The sequence below is a fragment of the Salmo trutta genome, chromosome 34 (assembly GCF_901001165.1).
Source record: "Salmo trutta chromosome 34, fSalTru1.1, whole genome shotgun sequence".
Lineage (NCBI taxonomy): Eukaryota > Metazoa > Chordata > Actinopteri > Salmoniformes > Salmonidae > Salmo > Salmo trutta.
Window position 1 is genome coordinate 20,904,148 of NC_042990.1, and position 26,850 is coordinate 20,930,997.

At 44.2% G+C, this 26,850-nt stretch overlaps 3 protein-coding genes and 1 non-coding gene across 5 annotated transcripts; 3 read left to right on the forward strand and 1 right to left on the reverse strand.

Moving 5' to 3' along the window:
- Window positions 1–1,393: 1,393 nt before the first annotated feature.
- On the reverse strand, window positions 1,394–3,329 carry LOC115173780 (NF-kappa-B inhibitor-interacting Ras-like protein 1). The gene is made up of 4 exons (XM_029732160.1): window positions 3,256–3,329; window positions 3,025–3,135; window positions 2,389–2,630; window positions 1,394–1,924 (listed from the first exon to the last, which is right to left on the reverse strand). Exons 2-4 carry the CDS (start codon window positions 3,116–3,118, stop codon window positions 1,682–1,684), a joined length of 579 nt encoding a protein of 192 aa, XP_029588020.1. The 5' UTR covers window positions 3,119–3,135; window positions 3,256–3,329; the 3' UTR covers window positions 1,394–1,681.
- Window positions 3,330–3,760: 431 nt separating this feature from the next.
- Window positions 3,761–6,544, forward strand: LOC115173779 (60S ribosomal protein L15). Its single transcript, XM_029732159.1, has 4 exons — window positions 3,761–3,784; window positions 4,496–4,677; window positions 5,081–5,217; window positions 6,186–6,544. Exons 2-4 carry the CDS (start codon window positions 4,506–4,508, stop codon window positions 6,489–6,491), a joined length of 615 nt encoding a protein of 204 aa, XP_029588019.1. The 5' UTR covers window positions 3,761–3,784; window positions 4,496–4,505; the 3' UTR covers window positions 6,492–6,544.
- Window positions 5,644–5,732, forward strand: LOC115174180 (small nucleolar SNORD12/SNORD106). The gene has a single exon (XR_003871759.1). It is a non-coding gene; the product is annotated as a small nucleolar SNORD12/SNORD106 (small nucleolar RNA).
- A 5,950-nt stretch (window positions 6,545–12,494) lies between the features above and the next one.
- LOC115173781 (nuclear receptor subfamily 1 group D member 2) lies at window positions 12,495–21,194 on the forward strand. 2 transcript variants are annotated; one of them, XM_029732161.1, is made up of 8 exons: window positions 12,495–13,100; window positions 17,135–17,320; window positions 17,483–17,571; window positions 17,852–17,996; window positions 18,287–19,185; window positions 19,516–19,701; window positions 19,910–20,120; window positions 20,446–21,194. In XM_029732161.1, the coding sequence occupies exons 1-8, from the start codon at window positions 13,082–13,084 to the stop codon at window positions 20,640–20,642; spliced, it is 1,932 nt and encodes a 643-aa protein (XP_029588021.1). In that variant the 5' UTR covers window positions 12,495–13,081; the 3' UTR covers window positions 20,643–21,194. The 2 variants fall into 2 exon arrangements, with proteins under 2 accessions (XP_029588021.1, XP_029588022.1); XM_029732162.1 differs by lacking the exon at window positions 12,495–13,100 and adding an exon at window positions 13,744–13,843.
- Window positions 21,195–26,850: the final 5,656 nt, after the last annotated feature.

Here is a 26,850-nt window from a genome sequence, read left to right on the forward strand (position 1 = left end):
TGACAAGTAATTTTTCCAACAATTGTTTACAGACAGAATATTTCACTGTATCACAATTCCAGTGGGTCAGAAGTTTACATACACTAAGTTGACACTGCCTTTTAAACAGCTTGAAAAATTCCAGAAAATGCCATTGCTTTAGAAGCTTCTGATAGGCTAATTGACAACGTTTGAGTCAATTGGAGGTGTAGCTGTGGATGTATTTTAAGGCCTACCTTCAAACTCAGTGCCTCTTTGCTTGACATCATAGGAAAATCAAAAGAAATCAGCCAAGCCCTCAGAAAAAAAGTGTAGACCTCCACAAGTCTGGTTCATCCTTGGGAGCAATTTCCAAACGCCTGACGGTACCACGCTCATCTGTACAAAACAATAGTACGCAAGTATAAACACCATGGGACCACGCAGCCATCATACCGCTCAGGAAGGAGACGCGTCTGTCTCCTAGAGATGAATGTACTTTGGTGCGAAAAGTGCAAATCAATCCCAGAACAACAGCAAAGGATCTTGTGAAGATGCTGGAGGAAACGGGTACAAAAGTATCTATATCCACAGTAAAACAGTCCTGTATCAACATAACCTGAAAGGCTGCTCAGCAAGGAAGAAGCCACTGCTCCAAAACCGCCATAAAAAAGCCAGACTACAGTTTGGAACTAAACATGGGGACAAAGATGGTACTTTTTGGAGAAATGTCCTCTGGTCTGATGAAAAAGAAATACCGTTAGGCCATAATGACCATAGTTATGTTGGGAGGAAAAAGGGGGAGGCTTGCAAGCCGAAGAACACAATCCCAACAGTGAAGCATGGGGGTGGCAACATCATGTTGTGGGGGTGCTTTGCTGCAGGAGGGACTGGCACACTTCACAAAATAGATGGCATCATGAGGTAGGAAAATGATGTGGATATATTGAAGCAACATCTCAAGACATCAGTCAGGAAGTTCAAGCTTGGTCGCAAATGGGTCTTCCAAATGGACAATGACCCCAAGCATACTTCCAAAGTTGTGGAAAAATGGCATTGGAGTGGCCACCACAAAGCCCTGACCTCAATCCCATAGAAAATTTGTGGGCAGAACTGAAAAAGCGTGTGCGAGCAAGGAGGCCTATAAACCTGACTCAGTTACACAAGCTCTGTCAGGAGGAATGGGCCAAAATTCACCCAACTTAATGTGGGAAGCTTGTGGAAGGCTACCCGAAACGTTTGACCCAAGCTAAACTATTTAAAGGCAATGCTACCAAATACTAATTGAGTGTATGTAAACTTCTGACCCACTCGGAATGTGATGAAAGAAATAAAAGCTGAAATAAATCATTCTCTCCTATTATTCTGACATTTCACATTCTTAAAATGAAGTGGTGATCCTAACTGACCTAAGATAGGGAATTTTTACTAGGATTAAATGTCAGGAATTGTGAAAAACTGAGTTTAAATGTATTTGGCTAAGGTGTATGTAAACTTCTGACTTCAATTGTATTTAAAAAAAAAAAGCTTTATTTTAAGGGAATTTAATGGGTTGTCGGTTGTCGAGTCAGTTACTATGTCTGCCCATATTTCATGGCAATCTCTTGATATGAAGTCAGAATATTAATGTAAGTTGGCTGGCTAACTCATCGATCCTACTCTGACACATCTCCCCCTCCCCCGAAGTACTTGGATCTTAGGTACGCTCAAGGTTGAGTTCAGTTCAGATGTCGTTGGACGTCGTGCCCTTGCTCTTGCGTCCTGGAAGAGGGAAGGCTGACTTGCTCTGAGGCTGTGTGAGGCGGCTGGTGAGCATGGTGAAGGGTTCAATGAGAGAGTTCCTCTCAGTGACGCTGACCTCCCAGAGCTTGACCTTCTCCCCCCGCGCCCACTGCTGCGCTGCCTCGTGCTCCACCTGACGAAGCTCACGCAGGTCCGTCTTGTTCCCTAGCACAATCACCATCACCTGCAGAAAGAGGGGACACTCCAACTAAACAACAATAGCATAAGGTTCTGATTTGTGTCTTGGTTAATCGTTTTTTATTTTTATGGCCACTGTGCTTCTGCTTGCTCTTTGGGGTCTAGGCCAGGTTAGAATAAAAGCACTGTGACAACTGCTGATGTAAATAGGGTATTATAAATACATTTGATTGATTAGCTGTCTATGGCAAAGAACAATCAACGAAACCTGGCTCACTTGAACAAAACCACACACGGGGTCCTGTGTGGCTCAGTTGGTAGAGCATGGTGTTTGCAACGCCAGGGTTGTGGGTTCGTTTCCCACGGGGGACCAGTACGGGGGAAAAAATGTATGAAATGTATGCATTCACTACTGTAAGTCGCTCTGGATAAGAGCGTCTGCTAAATGACAAATGTAAATGTAAAAATGTAAAGCTTAAGGAGCGTTTCAATCAATCACAATCCCAGTACCTCTTTCTTGTCTCTGGATTTGTCTATCTCCTTCTTGAGGACATCCACCTTCTTGAAGGACTCTAGGCTGTCCACGCTGTAGACCAGCACAAAGCCGTCTGCCACCGAGTAGTAGTGCTTGGGAAGGTCCAGGCCGTCGTGGAGCCCCCTGGTGTCATAGAGACGTAACTGTTCCTTCACACCGCGGTCTGTCTCCACCGACGCCACATACACATCCTCCTGGGTCTCAGTGGACTCTGAACCTTCAACAGACAGGAGACAATGGAATTCAATGGTTGTGTTCAACAGTCTGGCAGGTAGGCAGAGCTCACTCAACTCTCGGTGAAATACAGTATCTATATTCTATAACATTAATTTGTTTCCTTTGGCTCCCTGTGGAGCGTAAGGCCACACCATGCCGGACAGTCTTTAGCAGTTCTCTGGTTTACCCCAGACCATAGTCTTCAATTCACGCAACACACAAACTTAGTTATATATTTCAACTGCAAAAGTTGTATATTGAAAGAAGTGCAGAACACTGTTTTGCTCCCAATAACTGGACATTCCAGGCTACATTGCAAATTCCCTTTTAACACTACAAGCACATTTTATACAGTGTTAATCTCTCAAATACAACCAATTCAGTCATCAACTTACCAACTGCGTGATTGCCATATAACAGCTGTTCAAGGATGGCTGTTTTTCCTACAGATGCCAAACCACACACCACAACTTTGCAGCCTTTCCCCATTTCGAATACGCGAAAACCTGCAATACCACAAAAATAAATGTCAAATTAGTAGAAAAATGAACTACTGTAACTGAAGCATCTTCGTCAACATCGCATCCAAAGTTTACGTAGCTAGCTTGATACGATAAAACAAGTACCTTGGTGTAAAAGTTGGCCAAACGGAGAGATTACAATTATTATTGGAGTAAACTGGATAGCTAACCAACTTTGAAGTTATTTAGCTAGCTAAAATCACAACATCCATTCTCTTTTGACAAGGAAGTTCCAATGATTGTCTGCGCATGTGCAGAGGCGAGGGGAGCGGTGAATTTTGAGAAAAATGCACTGTATAAATAACACATATACATTTATTAATATGCATGAATAAATGTCAAATATAAATGTATATTACCAGCTACCAATAAGAATGGTAAAATCGACAAGTGTAGTGGACCAAATCTCAATGTACAAAAGTAAGTACTAAATAATTGTATTGTGTTCTAAAATGCCAAGACCACCAAAATCCCAGGTTATTAAATGAAGTTAGGTGAAATGTATATGAAAAATATTAACATTATTGGAATAAACTACAATACCCAGGCGTATCTGACCGGAACTGTGTCACTGACGTTTTGATAAAGCATGCTGGGTACGTCTTTTCTTTCTTTCCGGCAGGTACGCCATCATGTAAGCGAGCATTTTATTATTTTTCAGTATGTAAAATCCATCAAAAATCTGTATTAAAACATGGCCATCGAGTTGTATAGTTCTGGGGTTAGTTAACGGAATGCTTCGGTAATAACACACTACCTCCATTTCTGCTTTTTAGTTTGTGAAAATCTGAATATTGCATTGTGTATCCGAGGTAATGCACGGGTCTTCTATTGGTCTCCTATACATTGCCTAAGAGCAAGTTTAGAAAGTTGCTAGACATTGACGTTCAGTATTTATAAAACTATGTGCATTTGTTGGGTTACAGGTTTTACTAGTAAATGTTTTAGTGGTTGTCTACTATGGAGTGCTAGCCGGTTAACTAGCTTCCTATCCAGTGTGTAGGTAGGACTCTGCATCGGGGCCTACCGCGAGCCTCCTGTCTGAAGACGGATTTCCAGGGGTTCTAGAATGAAACAGAAATTAGCCCCAAAAGCACGTGCATGTAGACTCCAATTTAATACACGCTAAATTAAATGTATCCCGAAGATGTCATTCATGACTTGATTATTTCAAGGTAACATTACGTTGTAAACAAAGTAAACGTGTTGGCTAGCTAGCCATATCATGGCTTTGAATGAAGATTAGCAAATTGTCGGTGCCTTACTTTTCCTCCAACTAGAGTAGCGGTTAAATCCCAGTATTTAATGGTGATCATTACATATTTATATTTGCCTTTTGTCACAGTTAATCCAACATGGGAGCGTACAAATATATGCAGGAGCTATGGCGCAAGAAGCAGTCCGACGTGATGCGCTTTCTCCTGCGCGTCCGATGCTGGCAGTACCGTCAGCTCTCCGGTCTCCACCGTGCGCCTAGACCCACCAGACCAGACAAGGCCCGCAGACTGGGGTACAAGTGCAAACAAGGTGGGTGACAGGGACAAACCCACTACAGACTAGGCAAGTTAAGAACTAATTCTTATTTACAGTGACGGCCGAACCCGGATGACTCTGGGACTCCCAATCACGGCCGGTTGTGAGAGCCTGGAATCGAACCAGGATCAGTAATGACACGCAGTGCCTTAGACCGCTGTACCGCTCAGGAGCCCTCGTGTCTGATGCGTTGGTTTGATAAGTTGAAGATGTAATATGTTATTTGTAGCCCTGTTGATGTGATTAGACAGTAATGGTATTCCCATTGCCTGTTTGTGGTTTCGCAAATACATTCAAGTTACTTATCTGTTTAGAAGTGTTGCTTCACATGAAAGGTAGACCAAGTGGTTGTCATTTGCTGTCTCTTATTCCTTGACATGTCGCTGTCTTATGACAGGCTACATCATCTACCGTGTCCGCGTTCGCCGTGGAGGCCGCAAGCGCCCCGTGCCCAAGGGTGCCACCTACGGCAAGCCCGTCCACCATGGTGTCAACCAGATCAAGTTTGCCCGCAGCCTCCAGTCCACTGCTGAGGTGAGTTTCTGAACAGGTGCATTTCCCTGGTTGTGGTCTGATTCTTATCCTTTCTCCCCAAATGTTGCATTTGCTCACTTTGTTTAGGACCTGGAAAGCTTGGTATTGGTGTAAGCTTGGGCTAGTGTTATTTCTTTTTATATACAAAGAAAATCTTACATCAGTCAGTATTTATTTTAAGTCCATGAGGGATAGTGAGTGAGTACGCTTCAGGGAGAAGTTACAAAGAACTGCACAAGGATGTCACAGATCTGACCTGACTTGGCAAATCTACGCTCAATTACAAATCTACCCATGCCTCTGCTTCTAGGCCCTTGGGCTGATATGAATGCTTTGGATAGGTACAAGTCATTTCATATTGACCCCATTTTCCCTCTGAAACGGCTCACATTCCAAATTGAACCCTCATCAATAATGCATCCTCTCAATGTGGTTAATGATGCTCAACTTTTTTCCCCATCTTATCGACTATGGTGAAATTAGTCTGAATAAGCCAATTTGTCTGAAACCACATTACAGAAAATAATGCGTCCTTTCCCAAAGTATCTTGGTTGTATTTAAAACTGCATTGTATTAAACTAAGTGAATGGTATTCTCTTCACATTGGACTTGATGATTACTTCAATGTTGAGACAAATCCATATGTTGTGTAGCTCCATGTGTATGTGTCAGGCAGTGGGATTTCATCATTTTAGATGTTTCCCATACCTTTTTTTATTGTGTGTGTGTATATATATGTATAAATATATGCTAGAATTGCTCAATAGATGTTGTGGGGTGGAGTAGGAGAGGGAATTGAAGGTGGCATAACTGGGTAATACCCCTGCCGCAGGGAGCCATGCGTACTATGGGGTTGGCAGTGCTGTCACTAGACCAGACCCCAGAACATTGCAAATCAGTCATTTACATTTATACAAGTTTCTGGATGTGACTTGTCTGACCTGCTTGGTCTTCGGTCTCCCTAACAGGAGCGTGCTGGCCGTCACTGTGGAGGCCTGAGGGTGCTGGCCTCTTACTGGGTAGGAGAGGACTCCACCTACAAGTTCTTCGAGGTGATCCTGGTCGACATCTTCCACAAGGCTATCAGACGCAACCCTGACACCCAATGGATCACCAGGCCCGTGCACAAGCACAGGGAGATGCGTGGCCTGACGTCTGCGGGCAAGAAGAGCCGCGGCCTGGGCAAGGGCCACAAGTTCCACCTGACCATGGGTGGTTCTCGCCGGGCAGCCTGGAAGAGACGCAATACCCTGCAGCTTCACCGCTACCGCTAGAGGGTGTCTGTACATTTAAAGAAATAAACACATGCCTTTTTATGGTGACAAAATGTTGGTGTGGTGTGTAAGATTTCATCATTTTGGGTGTAGAAGCTGCCATTTGATGTCTTCGGTAATAAAGGGATATAGATCGTGGATAGTAATTAGGATAAGCGAAGCTGACAGACTAGCATTTTCAGACTTGTGAAATGTGGTTTATAGAAATTCACCCTGTCAGAACTATTGATCAATATGACAGTGAGTGTAACTGATCTGAACCAGTGTCTACAGTGCACACTGGTTTACACCTGAGGGGTTATGTGTCATAACATCTAGGTCAGGGGTATTCAACTCTTACCCTGCGGGTCTGAGCCTGCTGGCTGGGTTTCTATTCTACTTGATAAATTGTACCTGCCTGGTGTCCCAGTTCTAAATCAGTCCCTGATTAGGGGGGAACATGCAGTGGAACTGGCTTTGAGTTTGAGGGCTCAAGGAATGGTTTAACAATGTGTTTTTAGGGATAGTTTAACCTGGGGTGCTTGACTGTCGGCACTAAGGACCACTAGTCAAACAGTGAAACTACTCTTGGTGTCTAGTGTCTATAGTCCAGGATCACCAGGAAATGACCATTTATCTATTTAGGTATGATATGCCAGGCATCCTAGAGCAGAGTTTCCCAAACTCCTGGGTTCCCCCCTAGGTGCACATTTTGGTATTTGCCCTAGCACTAAACGGCTGATTTCAAATAATCTGAGCTGGATTTCATTTGAATCGCTATGTGGTTTTAGGGCAAAAAACAAAATGTGCAGTGAGGGGGGCAGGACTGAGTTTAGGAAATACTGTCAGAGCAGGGCTCAACTCCCGTTCGTGGAGAGCTATTGTCCTGTAAGTTTTCTCCAACTCTGGTCTAGCACAGCTAATTATTAGATGGTTGATAAGCTGAATCGGGTTGCTTACAACGGGTTGGAGAGAACCTACAGGACGATAGCTCTCCGGGAACGGGGTTGGAGAGAACCTACAGGACGATAGCTCTCCGAGAACGGGGTTGGAGAGAACCTACAGGACGATAGCTCTCCGGGAACGGGGTTGGAGAGAACCTACAGGAAGATAGCTCTCCGAGAACGGGGTTGGAGAGAACCTACAGGACGATAGCTCTCCGGGAACGGGGTTGGAGAGAACCTACAGGACGATAGCTCTCCGGGAACGGGGTTGGAGAGAACCTACAGGACGATAGCTCCCCTGGGAACGGGGTTGGAGAGAACCTACAGGACGATATCTCCCCTGGGAACGGGGTTGGAGAGCCCCGACCGAGAGGTTTGAAGAAGTGGGACAGCATCTGGAGCAGGAGTGTCAAACTCATTCCACTGGGGGCTGAGTGTACAGATTTTTCTTCTTTCACTTAAGACCTAAACAACCAGGTGAGGGGTTCCTTACTAATTAGTGACCTTAATTCATCAATCAAGTACAATGAGTTTGACGTGATCTGGAGGATGGCTGGTTTGAGTCCCAGGTCAGAAGGAAAAATCTGTTTTCCAAGAATATAAAAAGTATAGTTTTCTCATTTGATAAAATATATTTTTCACTCAACAGACAATGTATGGTGTGGTATACTGATGGGCTAAGTGCCAGATGAATTATAACATCTCAACTGGAAGAAATTTAAGTTAGACTAAAAACACCTTAAATAACACGTATTTGTCTGCTCAACGTAAAGCACAAGTTTACAGCTAAATAGTAAAGTAAAACAATGGTATGAAGTACTGCCCCCGCCCCCCTTAATCTTCTGTTGCACCACTACTCAGTTCTAAGTAAAGACAATACTTCAAAGACTATATGCTGTCTGAAAGGACTCAAAAGATCGAGCAGCAAGGGGGTTGAGTTGGAGAACAATGGTTATTTATAGAACTTTCTCACATTTCTCCCAGGCCCATTGTTATTACACACATTTGGAAAGAAAACAGCAGTGTTCAGGTCGCCCGTGGTCTGACCTGGTGACCAAAATTCCACCGAAACTGGAGAATGGGTGAGGAAGGCATGGGCTTGTCTGTTCTCTATTTTTTTTCAGGGTGGTAGCAGAAGAAACCAGGGAAATGGGAGCTGGTCAGGACAAGTCTGCCTTGGGATATGGCTGCACCAAACTAATGAAGGCTGCTTGGTATGGTGGGGTGGTGATTACCATGTCTGTCAGACAACTAAGTGATGCAGAAAATCTGCAAGACAAACTTCATATTCTCTTATTCAAATTATTGTGTGTTACTGTTTTATTTGAAGTGAACTTCCATTGTCCTCTGAGAGTTGTTGAATGTCCTCATTCTACTTAAATCTCTCCTCGTTCTTGCACTGACCTTGGTTGAAAAGCTAGGTAGCCACATTATTCTTGTCGACAACTATGACAAGGAAGTGTGTGGGAGATATGGTGAAACAGCTCATGTCAGAGTCAGTTTGACCTGTTCTGAGGCAGACGGTACTGCTGGATAAATGATGTGGTTCATCTCCGTTCAACCAAGGTGCATGGATTCAGGACCGGAGGATGCTGGAGTAAGGTCACGCAACTATTCTATTTCATTGATGTCACACAGGACAACTACATTATTTTTGTCCTTGGTTAGCTATATGAAAACACTGGTGTACAGATCTGTGATAGCTGTGCTTTGCTAGATGCGATGTCTACTTAGATGCATGTGTTTCAAACACACATGCAGACCTACACCCAAATATCTCAATTTTGCCCTCGTTCCTGAGTAAAACAAACAAGCTGTTACGTGTGTCATTCTGAATGTTTCTGCCCTCACGTTGCCTCCCCTCTCTGTGGCCTCTGCCTCACCTCTTGGACACAGGGATCCCCTTTCTCCTAACATTGCCTATCTGGCCTAAATGTTTAAATTTAGGCCACAGTGAGAGTGTAGGCTAGTTGGATAAGACCTTAAATGTGATAGGAAAGCATCCAACAGGAAAGTGTGATTATTGCCAGGAAACAGAGACCGTGGAGCATGTATTGCTACAAGGTGGGCAGAGAGAGGCTGAGATCTAGTATGAGTGAGAAAGGGGTACAGGAAATTAGTTTAAAGACTGTATTGAGTAGAATTAAGAGCAACAGGGCTGGCAGGTAGGATTTAGTGCCTTCCAGAGAGACATCAGAGATTGTAATATTCTCTGTTTCAAGGAAATATGGCTCACTCAGTATATGTTGTCAGAGTCGGTACAGCCACCCGGTTTCTTCACGTATTGCGCCGACAGAAACTAACATCTCTCTGGTAAGAAGAAGGGTGGGGGTGTATGCCTTATGATTGACAACTCATGGTGCAATCACAACAACATACAGGAACTCAAGTCCTTTTGTTCACCTGACCTAGAATTCCTTACAATCAAATGCCGACCGCATTATCTTCCAAGAGAATTCTCTTCGATTATAGTCACAGCCGTATGGACTCTATATAAACTGGAAACCATACATCCTGGGGCTGCATTTATTGTATCTGGGGATTTTAACAAAACTAATCTGAGAACAAGGCTTCCTAAATTCTATCAGCATATCGAATGTACGACACGAGCTGGTAGCATTCTGAATCATTGCTACTCTAACTTCCACGATGGATACAAAGCCCTCCCCTGCCCTGCCTTCGGCAAATCTGACCATGCCTCCATTTTGTTGCTCCCAGCCTATAGACAGAAACTAAAACAGGAAACGCCCGTGCTCAGGTCTATCCAACGCTGGCCTGACCAATCGGATTCCACGCTTCAAGATTGCTTCGATCACGTGGACTGGGATATGTTCCAGATCGCCTCAGACAACAACATTGATGTATACGCTGACTCGTTGTGCGAGTTTATTAGCAAGTGCATCGGAGATGTCGTACCCATTGTGACTATTAAAACATTTCTTAACCAGAAACCATGGATTGATGGCAGCATTTGAGCAAAACTGAAAGCGCAAACCACCGCTTTAAAATCATGGCAAGGCAATTGGAAACATGACCAATTACAAACAGTGCAGCTATTCCCTCCGCAAGGCAATCAAACAAGCAAAGCGTCAGTATAGAGACAAAGTAAAGTCGCAATTCAACGGCTCAAACACGAGACATATGTGGCAGGGTCAATCAATCACGGATTACAAAAAGAAAACCAGCCCCGTCACGGACATCGGCATCTTGCTCCCAGACCATTTATTTGCTCGCTTTGAGGACAATACAGTGCCACTGACACAGCCCGCAACCAAAGCCTGTGGGCTCTCCTTCTCCCTGGCCAACGTGAGTAAAACATTTAAACGTGTTAACCCTTGCAAGGCTGCCGGCCCAGACGGCATCCCTAGCTGTGTCCTCAGGGCATGCGCAGACCAGCTGGCTGGTGTGTTTACGGAAATATTCAATCAATCCCTATCCCAGTCTGTTGTCCCCACATGCATCAAGATGGCCACCATTGTTCCTGTTCGCAAGAAAGCTAAGGTAACTGAACTAAATGACTATCGCCCCGTAGCACTCACTTCTGTCATTATGAAGTGCTTTGAGAGACTAGTCAAGGATCATATCACCTCCACCCTACCTGATACCCTAGACCCACTCCAATTTGCTTACCACCCCAATAGGTCCACTGACGCTGCAATCGCCATCACACTGCACCCTGCCCTATCCCATCTGGACAAGAGGAATGCCTTTGTAAGAATGCTGTTCATTGACTTCAGCTCAGCATTTAACACCATAGTACCCTCCAAACTCGTCATTAAGCTCGAGACCCTGGGTCTCCACACCGCCCTGTGCAACTGGGTCCTGGACTTTCTGACGGGCCGCCCCCCAAGTCGTGAAGGTAGGAAACAACATCTCCACCCCGCTGATCCTCAACACTGGGGCCCCACAAGGGTGCGTTCTCAGCCCTCTCCTGTACTCCCTGTTCACCCATGACTGCGTGGCCATGCACGCTTCCAACTCAATCATCAAGTTTGCAGACGACACTACAGTGGTAGGCTTGATTACCAACAACGACGAGACAGACTACAGGGAGGAGGTGAGGGCCCCCGGAGTGTGGTGTCAGGAAAATAACCTCTCACTCAACGTCAACAAAACAAAGGAGATGATCGTAGAATTCAGGAAACAGCAGAGGGAGCACTCCCCATCCACATCGACAGGGCAGTAGTGGAGAAGGTGGAAAGTTTTAAGTTCCTCGGTGTACACATCACAGACAAACTGAAATGGTCCACCCAGACAGACAGCGTGGTGAAGAAGGCCCAACGGCGTGTCTTCAACCTTAGGATGGTGAAGAAATTTGGCTTCACACCTAAAACCCTGACAAACTTTTACAGATGCATCCTGTTGGGCTGTATCACCGCCTGGTACGGCAACTGCACCGCCCTCAACCGCAAGGCTCTCCAGAGGGTAGTACGGTCTGCACAACGCATCACCAGGGGCAAACTACCTGCCCTCCAGGACACCTACATCTCTCGATGTCACAGGAAGGCCAAAAAGATAATCAAGGACAATAACCACCCGAGCCACTGCCTGTTCACCCCGCTATCATCCAGAAGGCGAGGTCAGTACAGGTGCATCGAAGCTGGGACCGAGAGACTGAAAAACAGCTTCTATCTCAAGGCCATCAGACTGCCATCACTAACATAGACTCAATCTCTGGCCACTTTAATAAATGGACTTAATAAAGGTGTCACTTTAAATACACCACTTTAATCATGTTTACATATCCCACATTATTCATCTCATATGTATATACTGTTCTATACCATCTACTGCATCTTGCCTGTGCAGCACGGCCATCACTCATCCATATATTTACATGTACATATTCTTATTACATTTGTGTGTATAAGGTAGTTTTGTGAATTTGTTACATTACTTGTTAGATATTACTGCATCGTCGGAACTAGAAGCACAAGCATTTCGCTACACTCTCATTAACATCTGCTAACCATGTGTGTGTGACCAATACAATTTGATTTGAGTTTCTCCCGGTCTCTGGCCCACACTCCAGTACAGTAGATGGCGGTAATGCACCAACACGTTGGATGCCAACTGCCGATAAACCCCACCAAAGAAGAAGAATAGCAGCTCGAGTCGAGAGCTCAATTCGGAACAGTCGTCCAGCGAATAATAACGTTCTTCTCTTTGCTATCAGAGCTATCGGTTCCCTCGAGAAAAAAACAGATTTTTATGCTATAGCTATTAATATGCTAAGGCCCATCTTTAGCCTTCAGAAAAGCGAAATCAGACGGCCAGCTTTTTTGAGCGCTCTACGAAAAGAAAAATATACGGAATTCCGAACGTTCGATTCATTCTGTAGAGAAACAATTGGCTGCAATCTATTGTTTGATTCGGGGCGTGTTTTAAACCAAACGGATACAGTTTAGTTTACGTGAATTGTTTGGAACGTTGGTGATCGTCAACTATCACGACGGGAAATCAATCTGATTTGCAACAGTTGCTGTTGAGCGACAGCTGTCATCTCTGAAACTAGTAGGCCTACGTGCGTTCGCCGACTCTTTTCTGAACGCTTCAATACGTTGATCAAAAGCATCAACCAGTGACTTAAAAAGTTCCTGAAAACAAGATAAGAAACACGTCATCAGACTAAAGGTCCAAATAAGGGGATTTCAGAAGTCAGAGCACATGGAATCTACAAAAGCAGGTAAAATGATCATATTCTGCTCAATACATTTATAAAGATGTATGTGTAGGCCTCTAGCCTATTTTAGTGTCTACAGTTCAACTGTTTGACTTTGCATCTTGATAGTGTATTTCATTAGACCACAACGGCCTACCACAACCAAGATTAATTTTACAACTTTAACAGGCTACTTGTCAGAATCCTTGTTTTAAAGAGTTTTGTGATGTTTTGAATCAAAACATAAGCAAATGTATTAATTACAGTGATCTGCTCATACATGTTAGATTGTTCTTACTGTAATGAGCCTTAATTAAAACTGGGTTAAAGTTGGTTAGAAGTGCCAGGTGTTGTTTTAGAATCGGTATGCTGGAACAGTGTTGCAGGTCCCTTTTCTCACATGCACGGGTCGTTAGCCATGTGCGACTCTGTATACGATCTCTCTGATTGGCCGAGGAACGCTGTGACGTGTATACTTCCGTCTTTAAAAGCTCCCTTGCGTCCTCTGGTTGGTGGAGAAGGGCTGTGACGTAAATATTGCATAATTCTACCAAGATAATGCACTGCGAGATGGTGTGGATACACGTGAAACTGCATGCAGTTATAGGGTTGCAGCAATGTAAACTGACCCAGTTTTCTACCACTGGGTTTCTCGAGAAAACATGTCCGTTCCAGGTAGGGGCGGGTTCCGAAAATGAGCTTCGTCAGTCTAGTAAAATGATAATTGATTGGCCAAGAGTTTCACAACCTAATCATCTATTCATTATGTAAGTCACCCTTATTTGGAATGGGTTTGCTATGGGATTTCTTGTGCTTTATGAATGTTGAAACGAGGGCAGCTGTGGCTATTGAGATTATTTTAGAATTTACTTAAACTTCTGTAATGCAGTTCGATCAACAAGGAACTTACAGAAGATACCGGTAGCCCCTGTATATATCCCCGCTATTGTTATTTACTGCTGCTCTTTAATTATTTGTTATTCTTATCTCTTACTTTTTTAGGTATTTTCTTAAAACTGCATTGTTGGTTAAGGGCTTGTAAGTAAGTACTTCACTGTAAGGTCTACACCTGTTGTATTCGGTGCATGTGACAAATACAATTAGATTTAGTACCATCAGGCCACACAACATTTGGTAGGCATTAATCGCTTGCTTCATGAAGCAATCTGGCAATGTTGGCCCTGACCCTGCTTCTTGATTGAATGACGATGAGCTTCCCTCTTGAGCCGTGTGTGAGCTGAAGTGTAGCCAGGCTATTCTCCACACACCGTGCTGAAACTGGCATTATGTAACAGGGGTGTTATCTAACCAGAATGTAGGAAGAGAAACCAGGTCAGCCTGATCTGAAAAAAGGGGCGTGATAAAACAGAGCGCTTTGACTGGGCGGGTGGTCGGCCTCTCTTCCTGGCTGAGAGCCACTCTTCACAGGGTTGCCAGGTCTTGCTGAAATTTCTTTCCAAAAGACAACTCAAAACCTCCCCACGAGGCCTAAAAACTAGCCCAAAAATGTTTTTCGCAGCAAGAGAGCTGCCACATTTAGCCAATAAACCCGTTTTCCATAACGTTATCGAGCAAATTAAGAAGGAATCTCGATTTAACTTCTAACAACCTAAGAAGGCCAACAGCATACCACCCTGCATCCCACTGCTGGCTTGCTTCTGAAGCTAAGCAGGGTTGGTCCTGGTTGGTCTGTGGATGGGAGACCAGATACTGCTGGAAGTGGTGTTGGAGGGCCAGTAGGAGGCACCTTTTCCTAGTCTAAAACAAATATCCCATAGCCCCAGGGCAGTGATTGGGGACATTGTCTTGTGTAGGGTGCCATCTTTTGGGTTGGGATGTTAAATGTGTGTGCTGACTCTCTGTGGTCACTAAAGATCCCATGGCACTTATTGTAAAAGTAGGGGTGTTAACCCCGGTGTCCTGGCTAAATTGCCAATCTGTCCCTCATACCATCATGACCTGCTGCTTTTCCTTTACTCTGCGGTCCAACTCATCCCAAACCACCTCAATTGGGTTGTGGCCAGGTGGTTGTGGAGACCAGGTCATCTGATGCATCACTCCATCACTCTCCTTCTTGGTAAAATAGCCCTTCTTGATTAAAGAGTCCTTACACAGCCTGGAGGTGTGTTGGGTCATTGTCCTGTTGAAAAACAAATGATAGTCCCACTAAGCACAAACCAGATGGGATGCTGTATCGCTGCAGAATGCTGTGGTAGCCATGCTGGTTAAGTGTGCCTTGAATTCTAAAAAAATCACTGACAGTGTCCCTAGTAAAGCACCATCACACCTCCCCCTCCATGCTTCACAGTGGGAACCACACCTGCGGAGATCATCTGTTCACCTACTCTCACCAAAAATCTGAAATTTGGACTCATCAGACCAAAGGACAGAATTCCACCGGTCTAATGTTCATTGCTTGTGTTTCTTGGCCCAAGCAAGTCTCTTCTTCTTATTGGTGTCCTTTAGTAGTGGTTTCTTTGCGGCAATTCAATCATGAAGGCCTGATTTACACAGTCTCCTCTGAACAGTTGATGTGGAGATGTCTGTTACTTGAACTCTGTGAAGCATTTATTTGGGCTGCAATTTCTGAGGCTGGTAACTCTAATGAACTTATCCTCTGCAGCAGAGGTAACTCTGTGTCTTCCTTTCCTGTGGCGGTCCTCATGGGAGCCAGTTTCATCATAGTGCTTGATGTTTTTTGCGACTGCACTTGAAGAAACTTTTAAATAGGGCTATCTTCTGTACACCACTCCTACCTTGTCACAACACAACTGATTGGCTCAAACGCATTAAGAATGAAAGAAATTAAACAAATGAACTTTTAACAAGGCACACCTGTTAATTGAAATGCATTCCAGGTGACTACCTCATGAAGCTCGTTGAGAGAATGCCAAGAGTGTGCAACGCTGTCAAAGGCAAAAGATGGCTACTTTGAAGAATCTAAAATATATTTTGATTTGTTTAACACTTTTTTTGGTTGCTATATGATTCCAAATGTGTTATTTCATGGTTTTGATGTCTTCACTATTATTCTACAATGTAGACAATAGTAAAAATTGAGAAAGCCCCTTGAATGAGTAGGTCTCCAAACTTTTGACTGGTACTGTAAATTAACTGAATAAGCCTATGCTTGGTAGACAGTGTTTAACAACACATGGCTACAACAACAATAATAACTGAAGTTATAGGCTATTTATTAAATCAGTTTGCCAGCTCCAGGTAAAGTACACAAGTGAAACAAATGTATTTGCATTGGCTACAGTGCTATCGTCATTTCAACATATTTGTTTAAAATGGTAGGCTACAGTAGCCAACATAGGCATAGAAATGAATAGGCTAATTGATGGCCATCAGATGCAACTGTATCATTCTCCACATTTAATGTCAGTTTCATTGTGGACTTTTCCCTATAACAGAAGCACGCAAGGGATTTCACTTCAAATTTCCACTTGCCCAGCGCTGGAGACCCAAGAACTGAGCATGCCTTTTGCTTGATATGGTTTTCCATAAGCAAGGTCTGCATTGGAATGCAGTTTAAACCAATGTCCAAGCAAATTTTCCTAATGAGCTCTAAGTTCCTAAAGTCATTTTCCTGCGCTTTGTAACCGCTATTTCATGATGCGCATCAGTTGTAGCATGTTAATATGTTTTCTGGAAAAAGGGTTGGAAATATGTTTTCTGGAAAAAGGGTGGGAAATAGGTGTCTCCATAATGACAATGTAAATAGCCTACCTACAACTGGTAAAAAGTTGTCACAACGTGTGCTGCTCTGTCTGATCTCACTCACGAGACTCAGCTGTCTGCTGCAGCGCTCAGTCTCAACACACCCCACCCAAAATATGAATATTTTTTGGACTGTACGATTTCCCGATCCTTCCGTTCGGTCTGCAAAATGTTCCGAAACAACATGAATTCAAATTCCTTTCAAACACTCTCTATTTATAAGGTCATGTAAATCATTGTTCTTTGTGTAACTTGAACCTCTGCTACCCCAGCAGACAGCCCTATCCATATATTATGATGATTAGGCTGATCATTTCATATGTCTGTCTCTCCAGTAGGGGGTGTAATAGCCTACATCAGCTCCTCCAGCCCTGAGTCATGTCATAGTGACTCAAATGACTGCAGCTACAACTCCTCCCACAGCTGTCGCCAGGGAAACGTGGTGGACACGCCCCTAACCACGGCAGGTCTCCCACTGGCCCATACTACAGCAAAGACCAGTGCAAAATGCAGCATTACTAGTGAGTGGTTTCTCTGCTGTGCAATAACTTGAATGTCTATTCAGTTACTATTGCAATAATTGTCCCTTGGTTTTGGGGATGAATACAATCTATTGAATTTAATTTAAAGAGGCATTGCGTCAATGAGTGCTGATGAGATGTTTTGCCTCTGTGTTTTTGCAGAAATCAATGGCCTGGTGCTGCTGTGTAAGGTGTGTGGAGATATTGCATCTGGATTCCACTATGGGGTCCATGCCTGTGAGGGCTGCAAGGTGAGAACACACACACACCTAATCAATGTTGTGCCTCAATGCCATAGTGAGCGAGCAAGGGCAATGACATAATGGGACGGTAGCCTAACAGGGTCAAATCATCGAACTCAGAATTCTTCTGCCTTATTTCTAACCACAGCCTCTCTCTCTCTCTCTCCTCTCTTAATGACCTAGTTCTGCTGTCAAAGCACTGTGAACTAGCAAGTCTCCCGGCACACTCTGACTCACCAGTGTGTGTGTGTGTGTGTGTGTGTGTGTGTGTGTGTGTGTGTGTGCATAGGGTTTCTTCCGTCGGAGCATCCAGCAGAACATCCAGTATAAGAAGTGCCTGAAGAACGAGAGCTGTGCCATCATGAGGATCAACAGGAACCGCTGCCAGCAGTGTCGCTTCAAGAAGTGTCTGCTGGTCGGCATGTCCAAGGACTGTAAGTTCCTATTACCTTCTGTAACTACACCCCCTCTCCTGTCACAATAATACATGGTTTATTACCGTTGTCATGGGTTACATAAAAAAAAAGTAGATGAAGAAAAGTATCGGTTTGTTCGATTTCAAACAAGGATTTACAGTATTTCATCATTATCTGTAGACTAGCAGCCCTGTCAGCAAAGACCTTTTTAATAGGAGGTGTTGGAGGTAATTAAAGCCTGGTGTACACTAAAAAATTGTATTGTCCACCCGGGTTAAATGTTGCCTCCTACCTCTTTCCTCTTATAGCTGTGCGTTTCGGCCGCATCCCAAAGCGTGAGAAGCAGCGCATGCTGCTAGAAATGCAGAGTGCCGTGAACAACATGATGAACAACAACAGCCAGCTACACAGCCAGCTACACAGCCAGCTCCACGGCAACACACCCCTCCCCCTGGCCAATCAGCTTCAGGTGCCGGCCTGCCCTGGGGAGCCCCGCCCCCAAGATGTTGACTCTGGTTTAGGCTCCGCCTCTTCCTCCACCTCTCCCGCTGCTTCCCCCGGGTCCAACCAATCAGAGGAGCCCAAACATCACCCAGAGTCTGCAGTCGCCATGGATACAAGCCCAAGCCCTATATCGGCGTCTCCATCAAGTGGTTCAGACCGCGGGTCAGAGGATGGGATTGGCTTGGTGACCCGGGCCCACCAGGAGACCTTCATGTACAATCAGAAGCAAGGTAGCCCCTCCCCCCAGTCCCAGGCCGATGCCCAGCCGACCTCCCCGGGGGCGGAGCAACATGTCAGTGACACTGGAAAGAGGATAGAGGAGAAGAACCGGAACCAGCAGGAGGCCTGGAACCAGAAGAACCAGAACCAGCAGAATGACCTGGCCTCATTCACAGCCACTCAGGCCCACGACCAGGCTCAGGAGAGGCCCACCAACACCGGGCCTCAGGGCCCTGACAGGCACCATCGCCAGGAGGACGACACCACCAACCTCAGCCATTGCCCCTACAGCAGAGGTACTCTCACCACCCCCACCCAGAATCACTGTCCCTACAGCAGAGACAGACTACCCAACAGCTCCCCCAGTGGCTATTTCCCAGCCTACACCCACCATGGAGGCAACAACAGCACGAGCCAGGCCACCTCCAACTCCCATGGGGGATTCACAGGACCACTGTGGAGCGGGGGCAACAGGATGCATCTGGTGAGTCCAAGATAGACAGATGGACAATGACTGTATGATATATTATAGTTAATATAATATCTATGCTAATCTATTGTATAATATATTGATCGACTACATTTTATATAGCACTTCCTTCTCAAATCATTTGAGGGAGCAGTTTGACCCATTTGGCAGATCATCAATGTAAACTACAAATAATAGAGGTCCAAGATTCGATCCCTGTGGAACACCATACTTGATCTCACACCTTCAGATTGTGTTAACATAACACAATGTATATGGGAAATATGTTGATATGTTTCACGTGCCGCCTCCTAACCCAAGTCCATCTCCCCTCTCCATCCTCAGCTGTGTCCCATGAACACATCTCCCCATGTGAACCCCCATAAGTCAGGCCATGGGATCTGGGAGGAGTTCAGCCACAGTTTCACCCCGGCCGTCAGGGAGGTGGTGGAGTTTGCCAAGCGGATCCCCGGCTTCAGCGACCTCTCCCAACACGACCAGGTCAGCCTGCTCAAGGCTGGTACCTTTGAGGTGAAGACCAGAACACTCACTTACAGTATATTAAAACCTCTTATTGCATTGTTTTATGCCATCTTCCTTCCCTAGGCTCTTCTTCTCTCCTCTACCCCTTATCCCCTTTCTCACATGTATGTGAATGAAAACAGTATTAAAAACAAACTGACATGGAAATGCAGTTGATCCAGCCAAATGTACCTAGTATCTGCTGTCACTTCATCAGGTGCTAGTGGTCCGTTTTGCGTCGCTGTTTGACGTGAAAGACCGCACCGTGACATTCCTGGGTGGTACCAAGTACAGCGTGGAGACGTTACGAGCCATGGGCGCCGGCGACTTCCTGACCTCCATGATGGACTTCAGCGAAAATCTGATGGGGCTCGGCCTTAGCGAGGAGGAGATGAGCCTGTTCACCACCGTTGTCCTCATCTCTGCCGGTACGATCATGACGTGACCATTTCATATTTCCTGCCCCTTTTAAATATACTTTCTTCTAGACTATAGACACTAGATCCTATAGAAACAGACTTAATACTGTGAGTTGTTATGATACTGTATGGCTCCTTACCAAGAGAGTAGTGTAACTATCTAAAGTATGTTTGTTGTTCGAAAGCATGCATTGTATTATAGTGAATGTTTCCTTTCTCACTAACATCTTCTATCCAGCTTCCTGTCATAGAGCCATACATGGATGAATGATAATCAGAGAAAAGTATAGGAACCAAGTCTAATAAAGTTGTACTGTTTTTTTTTGTGTTCTAGATCGCTCAGGGATTGAGAACGTGAACTCTGTGGAGGCGCTTCAGGAGACTCTGATCCGGCACCTGAAGGGCCTCATCACTAAGAACCACACCAACGAGTCGGCCATATTCACCAAGCTGCTCCTCAGACTGCCCGAACTGCGCTCCCTTAACAACATGCACTCTGAGCAGCTGCTGGCCTTCAAGGTCCATCACTAGACCAGAACCAAGTTCTGAACCTGGGGTGTACTCATTAGGCACCAAATTTACTGAAATGGGGAGGTACCACATGAACTTGCCCAATAATAAATGCTTGTTTTTTTCCCCCCGTTGCAAAACCTTTTGCTAAGGTGTGCCCTAATGAATATGACCATGGACATTGGGTCTTAGGCCTGTGGCTGTGGACCACAAAGCCCATTTCTCCACCCACCCTGACACACCTCGACCATCTACACTAATGAACTATGAACCCTGACCTCCAAGAGAACCCTCATCACGCCCCTCACTTCATGTGATCTTTTTCCTTCACAAACAAGTTGAAGCTGTCAGCAAATGTGTCAAGGTCAAAGCAAAGGGAGGGGAGGGTAAATACTTAAGATTTCAAAGTTATCGTACTGTAAGGCTGAAAGGCTTCTGTTGTAATAACCATGAATGCACACGTTCAGACACAAGCAGAAGATATTATGATTCTGTGTGTTCGTGTTGTGTAGGAAGTTTGCAACTGTATAACTCTTAGAGAAGAACCTTTTATAAATATTGTGTAGATGTGTATTTTTGCATCGTTGGTGCAATATGATATGTGATTGATTATTTAGACTTTTCGTTTAGGTCTTACACCATGGCTCCCCAACCCTGTTCCTGGAGAGCTACCATCCTGTAGGTTTTTGCTCTAACCCAACCCTAATCTAGCACACTTGATTCCAATAATTAGCTGGTTGATAAGCTGAATCAGGTTAGGTACAACTGGAGTTGGAGCGAAAACTTACAGGAAGGTAGCTCTCCACGAACAGAGTTGGAGCGAAAACCTACAGGAAGGTAGCTCTCCACGAACAGAGTTGGAGCGAAAACCTACAGGAAGGTAGCTCTCCACGAACGGAGTTGGAGCGAAAACCTACAGGAAGGTAGCTCTCCAGGAACGGAGTTGGAGCGAAAACCTACAGGAAGGTAGCTCTCCACGAACAGAGTTGGATCGAAAACCTACAGGAAGGTAGCTCTCCACGAACAGAGTTGGAGCGAAAACCTACAGGAAGGTAGCTCTCCACGAACAGAGTTGGAGCGAAAACCTACAGGAAGGTAGCTCTCCAGGAACGGAGTTGGAGCGAAAACCTACAGGAAGGTAGCTCTCCAGGAACAGGGTTGGAGTGAAAACCTACAGGAAGGTAGCTCTCCAGGAACAGGGTTAGAGTGCCTTGTTCTACACCTTGGTGTGTGTGTGTATATATATATATAAAATTGTTGGCAGACTAATCTAGAAGGATGTTGTGCTTATTGCATGAAAAGACAGGGTGATTCTAATTAAACAGACAGGGCTCGTTAATTAAACTCCAAACCATCTAGTTGAAAGTAAATTGACAGTGAATGAATGACTACAGAGGAGGTTTAAGTCTCCTCTCTAAACTATAGGTGTTGAATGATATTAAGGGGGATGTTGTAAAAGCATAGATGGACCTATGTAATCAGGGTAAACGCTGCTACGTTACCTCTGTCTCGGTGTGGCCCTATCTAGTCACCTGAGGAAGGGCTTTGATTGAATGTTTATTTGTATAGAGGAATCTCTTATTTCAAGCTTACGGTTTCAGCTGATGGTGCTGTGTGTGTGTGTGTGTGTGTGTGTGTTACACGCATATAGGAGGTTTATGTTGTAAATCATGAAATGTTCTTGTAAGGTTATGAACTAACTGAAGTCCATCATTGACAAACACGGTCCAGTCACTTAATTATTATAGTGTATGGTAATAGACCTCATGTGTATGATATGAATGCAAATGGACAGGAAATCAAATACATTGAGGTTATTCGAACTGACAAAGGTTAACGTTGGTAACCAATAAAACCTATCGACTCCTCAACACATCTCCACTTAAAGACATTTTAGTTGTTTATTTCCATATCAAAAGGCTAAAATTGTTATTGTCATTTTTGGGGGAGATTGCACATTTTTAGGTGACAGTTTGGGTAAAATAATATCCAATAAAACTGCGCAATTTGATTTTACAGATGAAAACTACTTTGAGTGCTAATTATGCATTTATTTGTTAACTGTGTTTAATGAAAACAAGTTTTTTGCACACATTGATATCGTGTCTAATAAGCCCATTTGGAAATAAAAATCTATACAAAAAAATAATAATATTCATAAATACATGTAGGCTATGCACAATTGTCATGTTTCTGTGGGGCCGGTGTTTGTGGGATGGGAGAGAAGGGTAGAAATGTTTTTTTTGTCATTCCGTTGGACTCCGCCACCAGCAACTCTTATACATACTGTCTCAAATGTTTCAACAGAGGACCACTTAACTTGAATAGACAGACTGATGCTTTTGTCCTCTACCATACTTTTCAAACCTGTACATAGACTACAGGTATAGTTATGATGTGCTGTAAATAGGTAGATTCTATTCCAGTACAGTATGATTGTAATATTACATAAGAGATTGGCATTCCATATGATAATGTCCATTATGCTGTTGATTGATCAATGATTTCAAACCCTTCGTTTCTCTCTCCTTCCAGCTCGCCTGCTCTTCATCCTTCATCATCCTCCGTGCTTCTGTTCTGTCAGTTGTGTGCATTGCTGACCTACCCTGTGGTCTGTCAGTCTCTGTTTTCTCTCTGAAAGCATTGCATTATACATATATTATTTATATATAGAAATCTATCTGTATACAGTGTTGTCATTTGTTTTTAGCAGGCTTTCCCACTGTCCAGGCATGATTAGCCCACTGAGAACCAATATCATAGGCAACAATTACTCAGGTTAAATCTCACTGCTATTTAAAACTCTGCTTGACAAGGTTGAGTCCTTCACAGATCCAGTTCCATTGACTTCTACTTGAAGAGCTTCATTCCTAGAACTTGTTTTCAGGACACACACACACTCAATCAGTATTTAATTTAAAAATAGTTGGGGATTTGGCCACAATCAGCAGCGAGAGAAAGCCATTAGTGGAAACATTGAGATACTGTAACCTAAATGGTGATATTCCAAGTAGGTATTACTACCATAGATTTAGATGGTTACATACCTATGTCTATACTGAACAAAATATAAATGCAACATGTAAAGTGTTGGTCCCATGTTTCATTAGCTGAAATAAAATATCCCAGAAATGTTCCATATGCACAAAAAGCTTATTTCTCTCATTTTGTGCACAGATATGTTTACATCCCTGTTAGTGAGCATTTCTCCTATGCCAAGATAATCCATCCACTTGACAGGTGTGGCATATTAAACAGCATGATCATTACACAGGTGCACCTTGTGCGGGGGACAAAACAACACAAACATTTGCAGTTTTGTGTCACAACACAATGCCACAGATGTCTCAAGTTTTGAGGGAGCGTGCAATTGGCATGCTGTGTCTGCAGGAATGTCCACCAGATTTGTCAGAGAAAGGGATGCTAATTTCTCTACCATAAGCCACCTCCAACGTTGCTTTAGAGAATTTGGCAGTATGTCAATACGGCCTCACAACTGCAGACCATGTGTTACCACGCCAGCCCAGGACCTCCACATCCGGCTTCTTCACCTGCGGGATCGTTTGAGATCAGCCACCTGTACAGCTGATGAAACTGGGTTTGCACAACCTGAAGAATTTCTGCACAAACTGTCAGAAACCATCTCGGGGAAGCTCATCTGCGTGCTCATTGCCCTTACCAGGGTCTTGACCTGACTGCAGTTTGGCGTCGGAACCGACTTCAGTGGGCAAATGCACACCTTTGATGGCACTGGCACGCTGGAGAAGTGTCCTCTTCATGGATGAATCCTGGTTTCAACTGTACCGGGCAGACGGCGTGTATGGCGTCGTGTGGGCGAGCGGTTTGCTGAAGTCAACGTTGTGAACAGAGTGACCCATGGTGGCGGTGGGGTTATGGTATGGGCAGGCATAAGCTACAGACAATGAACATAATTGCATTTTATCAACGTCAATATGAATGCACAGAGATTTGTCGTGCCATTCAGCCATCACCATCACCTCATGTTTCAGAATAATAATGCACGGCCGGACCCATGTCACAAGGATCTGTACACAATTCCTGGAAGCTGAAAATGTCCCAGTTCTTCCATGGCCTGAATACTCACCAGACATTTCACCCATTGGGCATGTTTGGGATGCTATGGATAAACGTGTATGACAGCATGTTCCAGTTCCCGCCAATAACCAGCAAATTCGCAAAGGAGTGGGACACTCTATGTGAAGGAGATGTGTTGCGCTGCATGAGGGAAATGGTGGTCACGCACACCAGATACTGACAGGTTTTCTGGTCCACGCCCCTACCTTTTTTTAAAGGTATCTGTGATCAACAGATGCATATCTGTAATCCCAGTCATGTGAAATCCATAGATTAGGGCCTAATTTATGTATTTCAATAAACTGATTTCCTCATATGAACTGAATTCAGTAACATTTTTGAAAATGTTGCTTGTGCTGTTTATATTTTTGTTCAGTCTAGTTACATCCTAGTATGGTCCTCTGGACCTTCATGGCCTCATACTTCAAACTATTATGCAAAACAAATGTAAAACCCTACTTCCCATTCATGCACAATAGGTTGTGTAACAACACCGGTACAGTGCATTTGGAAAGTATTCAGATCCCTTGACTTTTTCCACATTTTGTTACGTTACAGCCTTGTTCTAAAATGTATTACATTTTTTCTTTTCCTCATCAATCTACACACAATACCTCATAATGACAAAGCAAAAACAGTTTTTTAGAAAATGTTGCTAATTTATAAAATATAAAAACCTGAAATATAACATTTACATAAGTATTCAGACCCTTTACTCAGTACTTTGTTGAAGCATCGTTGGCAGCGATTACAGTCTTCTTGGGTATGACGCTACAAGCTTGGCACACCTGTATTTGGGGAGTTTCTCCCATTCTTCTCTGCAGATCCTCTCAAGCTCTGTCAGGTCTCTCCAGAGATGCTCGATCACGTTCAAGTCTGGGCTCTGGCTGGGCCATTCAGAGACTTTTCCCGAAACCACTCCCGCATTGTCTTGGTTGTGTGGTTAGTGTCGTTGTCCAGTTGGAAGGTAAACTTTTGCCCCAGTCTGAGGTCCTGAGCGCTCTGGAGCAGGTTTTCATCAAGGATCTCTCTGTACTTTGCTCCGTTCATCTTTGCCTTGATCCTGACTAGTCTCTCAGTCCCTGCCACTGAAAAATATCCCCACAACATGATGCTGCCACCACCATGCTTCACTGTAGGGATGGTGCCAGGTTCCTTCTAGACGTGACGCTTGGCATTCAGGCCAAAGAGTTCAATCTTGGTTTCATCAGATCAGAGAATCTTGTTTCTCATGGTTTGAGAATCTGTAGTTGCCTTTTGGCAAACTCTAAGCGGGCTGTCATGTGCCTTTTACTGAGGAGTGGCTTCTGTCTGGCCACTCTACCATAAAGGCCTGATTGTCCTTCTGGAAGGTTCTCAAATCTCCACAGAGGAACTCTGGAGCTCTGTCAGAGTGACCATTGGGTTCTTGGTCACCTCCCTGACCAAGGCCCTTCTCCCCTGATTGCTCAGTTTGGCTGGGCGGCCAGCTCTAGGAAGAGTCTTGGTGGTTCCAAACGTCATCAATTTAAGAATGATGGAGGCTACTTTGATCTTGGGGCCCTTCAATGCTGCAGAGATTTTTTGGTAACCTTCCCCAGATCTGTGCTGAGACACAATCATGTCTCTGAGCTCTACAGACAATTCTTTCAACCACATGGCTTGGTTATTGCTCTGACATGCACTGTCAACTGTAGGACCTTATATAGACAGGTGTGTGCCTTTCCAAATCATTTCCAATCAATTGAATTTACCACAGGTGGACTCCCATCAAGTTGTAGAAGCATCTCAAGGATGATCAATGGAAACAGAATGCACCTGAGCTCAACTTTGAGTCTCATAGCAAAGATTCTGAATACTTATGTAAATAAGGTATTTCTGTTTTTTTTTAATACATTTACAAAGATGTCGTTTGTGGTGGCTAATGTCGTTTGTGGTGGCTAATTTCTGCATTACCAAATGAGGAGAGTTACAAACTTCACACACAAGTCAGATTTATACTTAAACCTACATCTTTAATAATTAAGATGCTTTTGCAAAAGCACTTGACTTTCAATGATGCGCTATCTCTAATGAACCATTGAAAAGTGACTACACAAAAGTACAAAGAGCTTTTATAGCCAAGATGCACCCCTTCAACGTACATGACGAACCA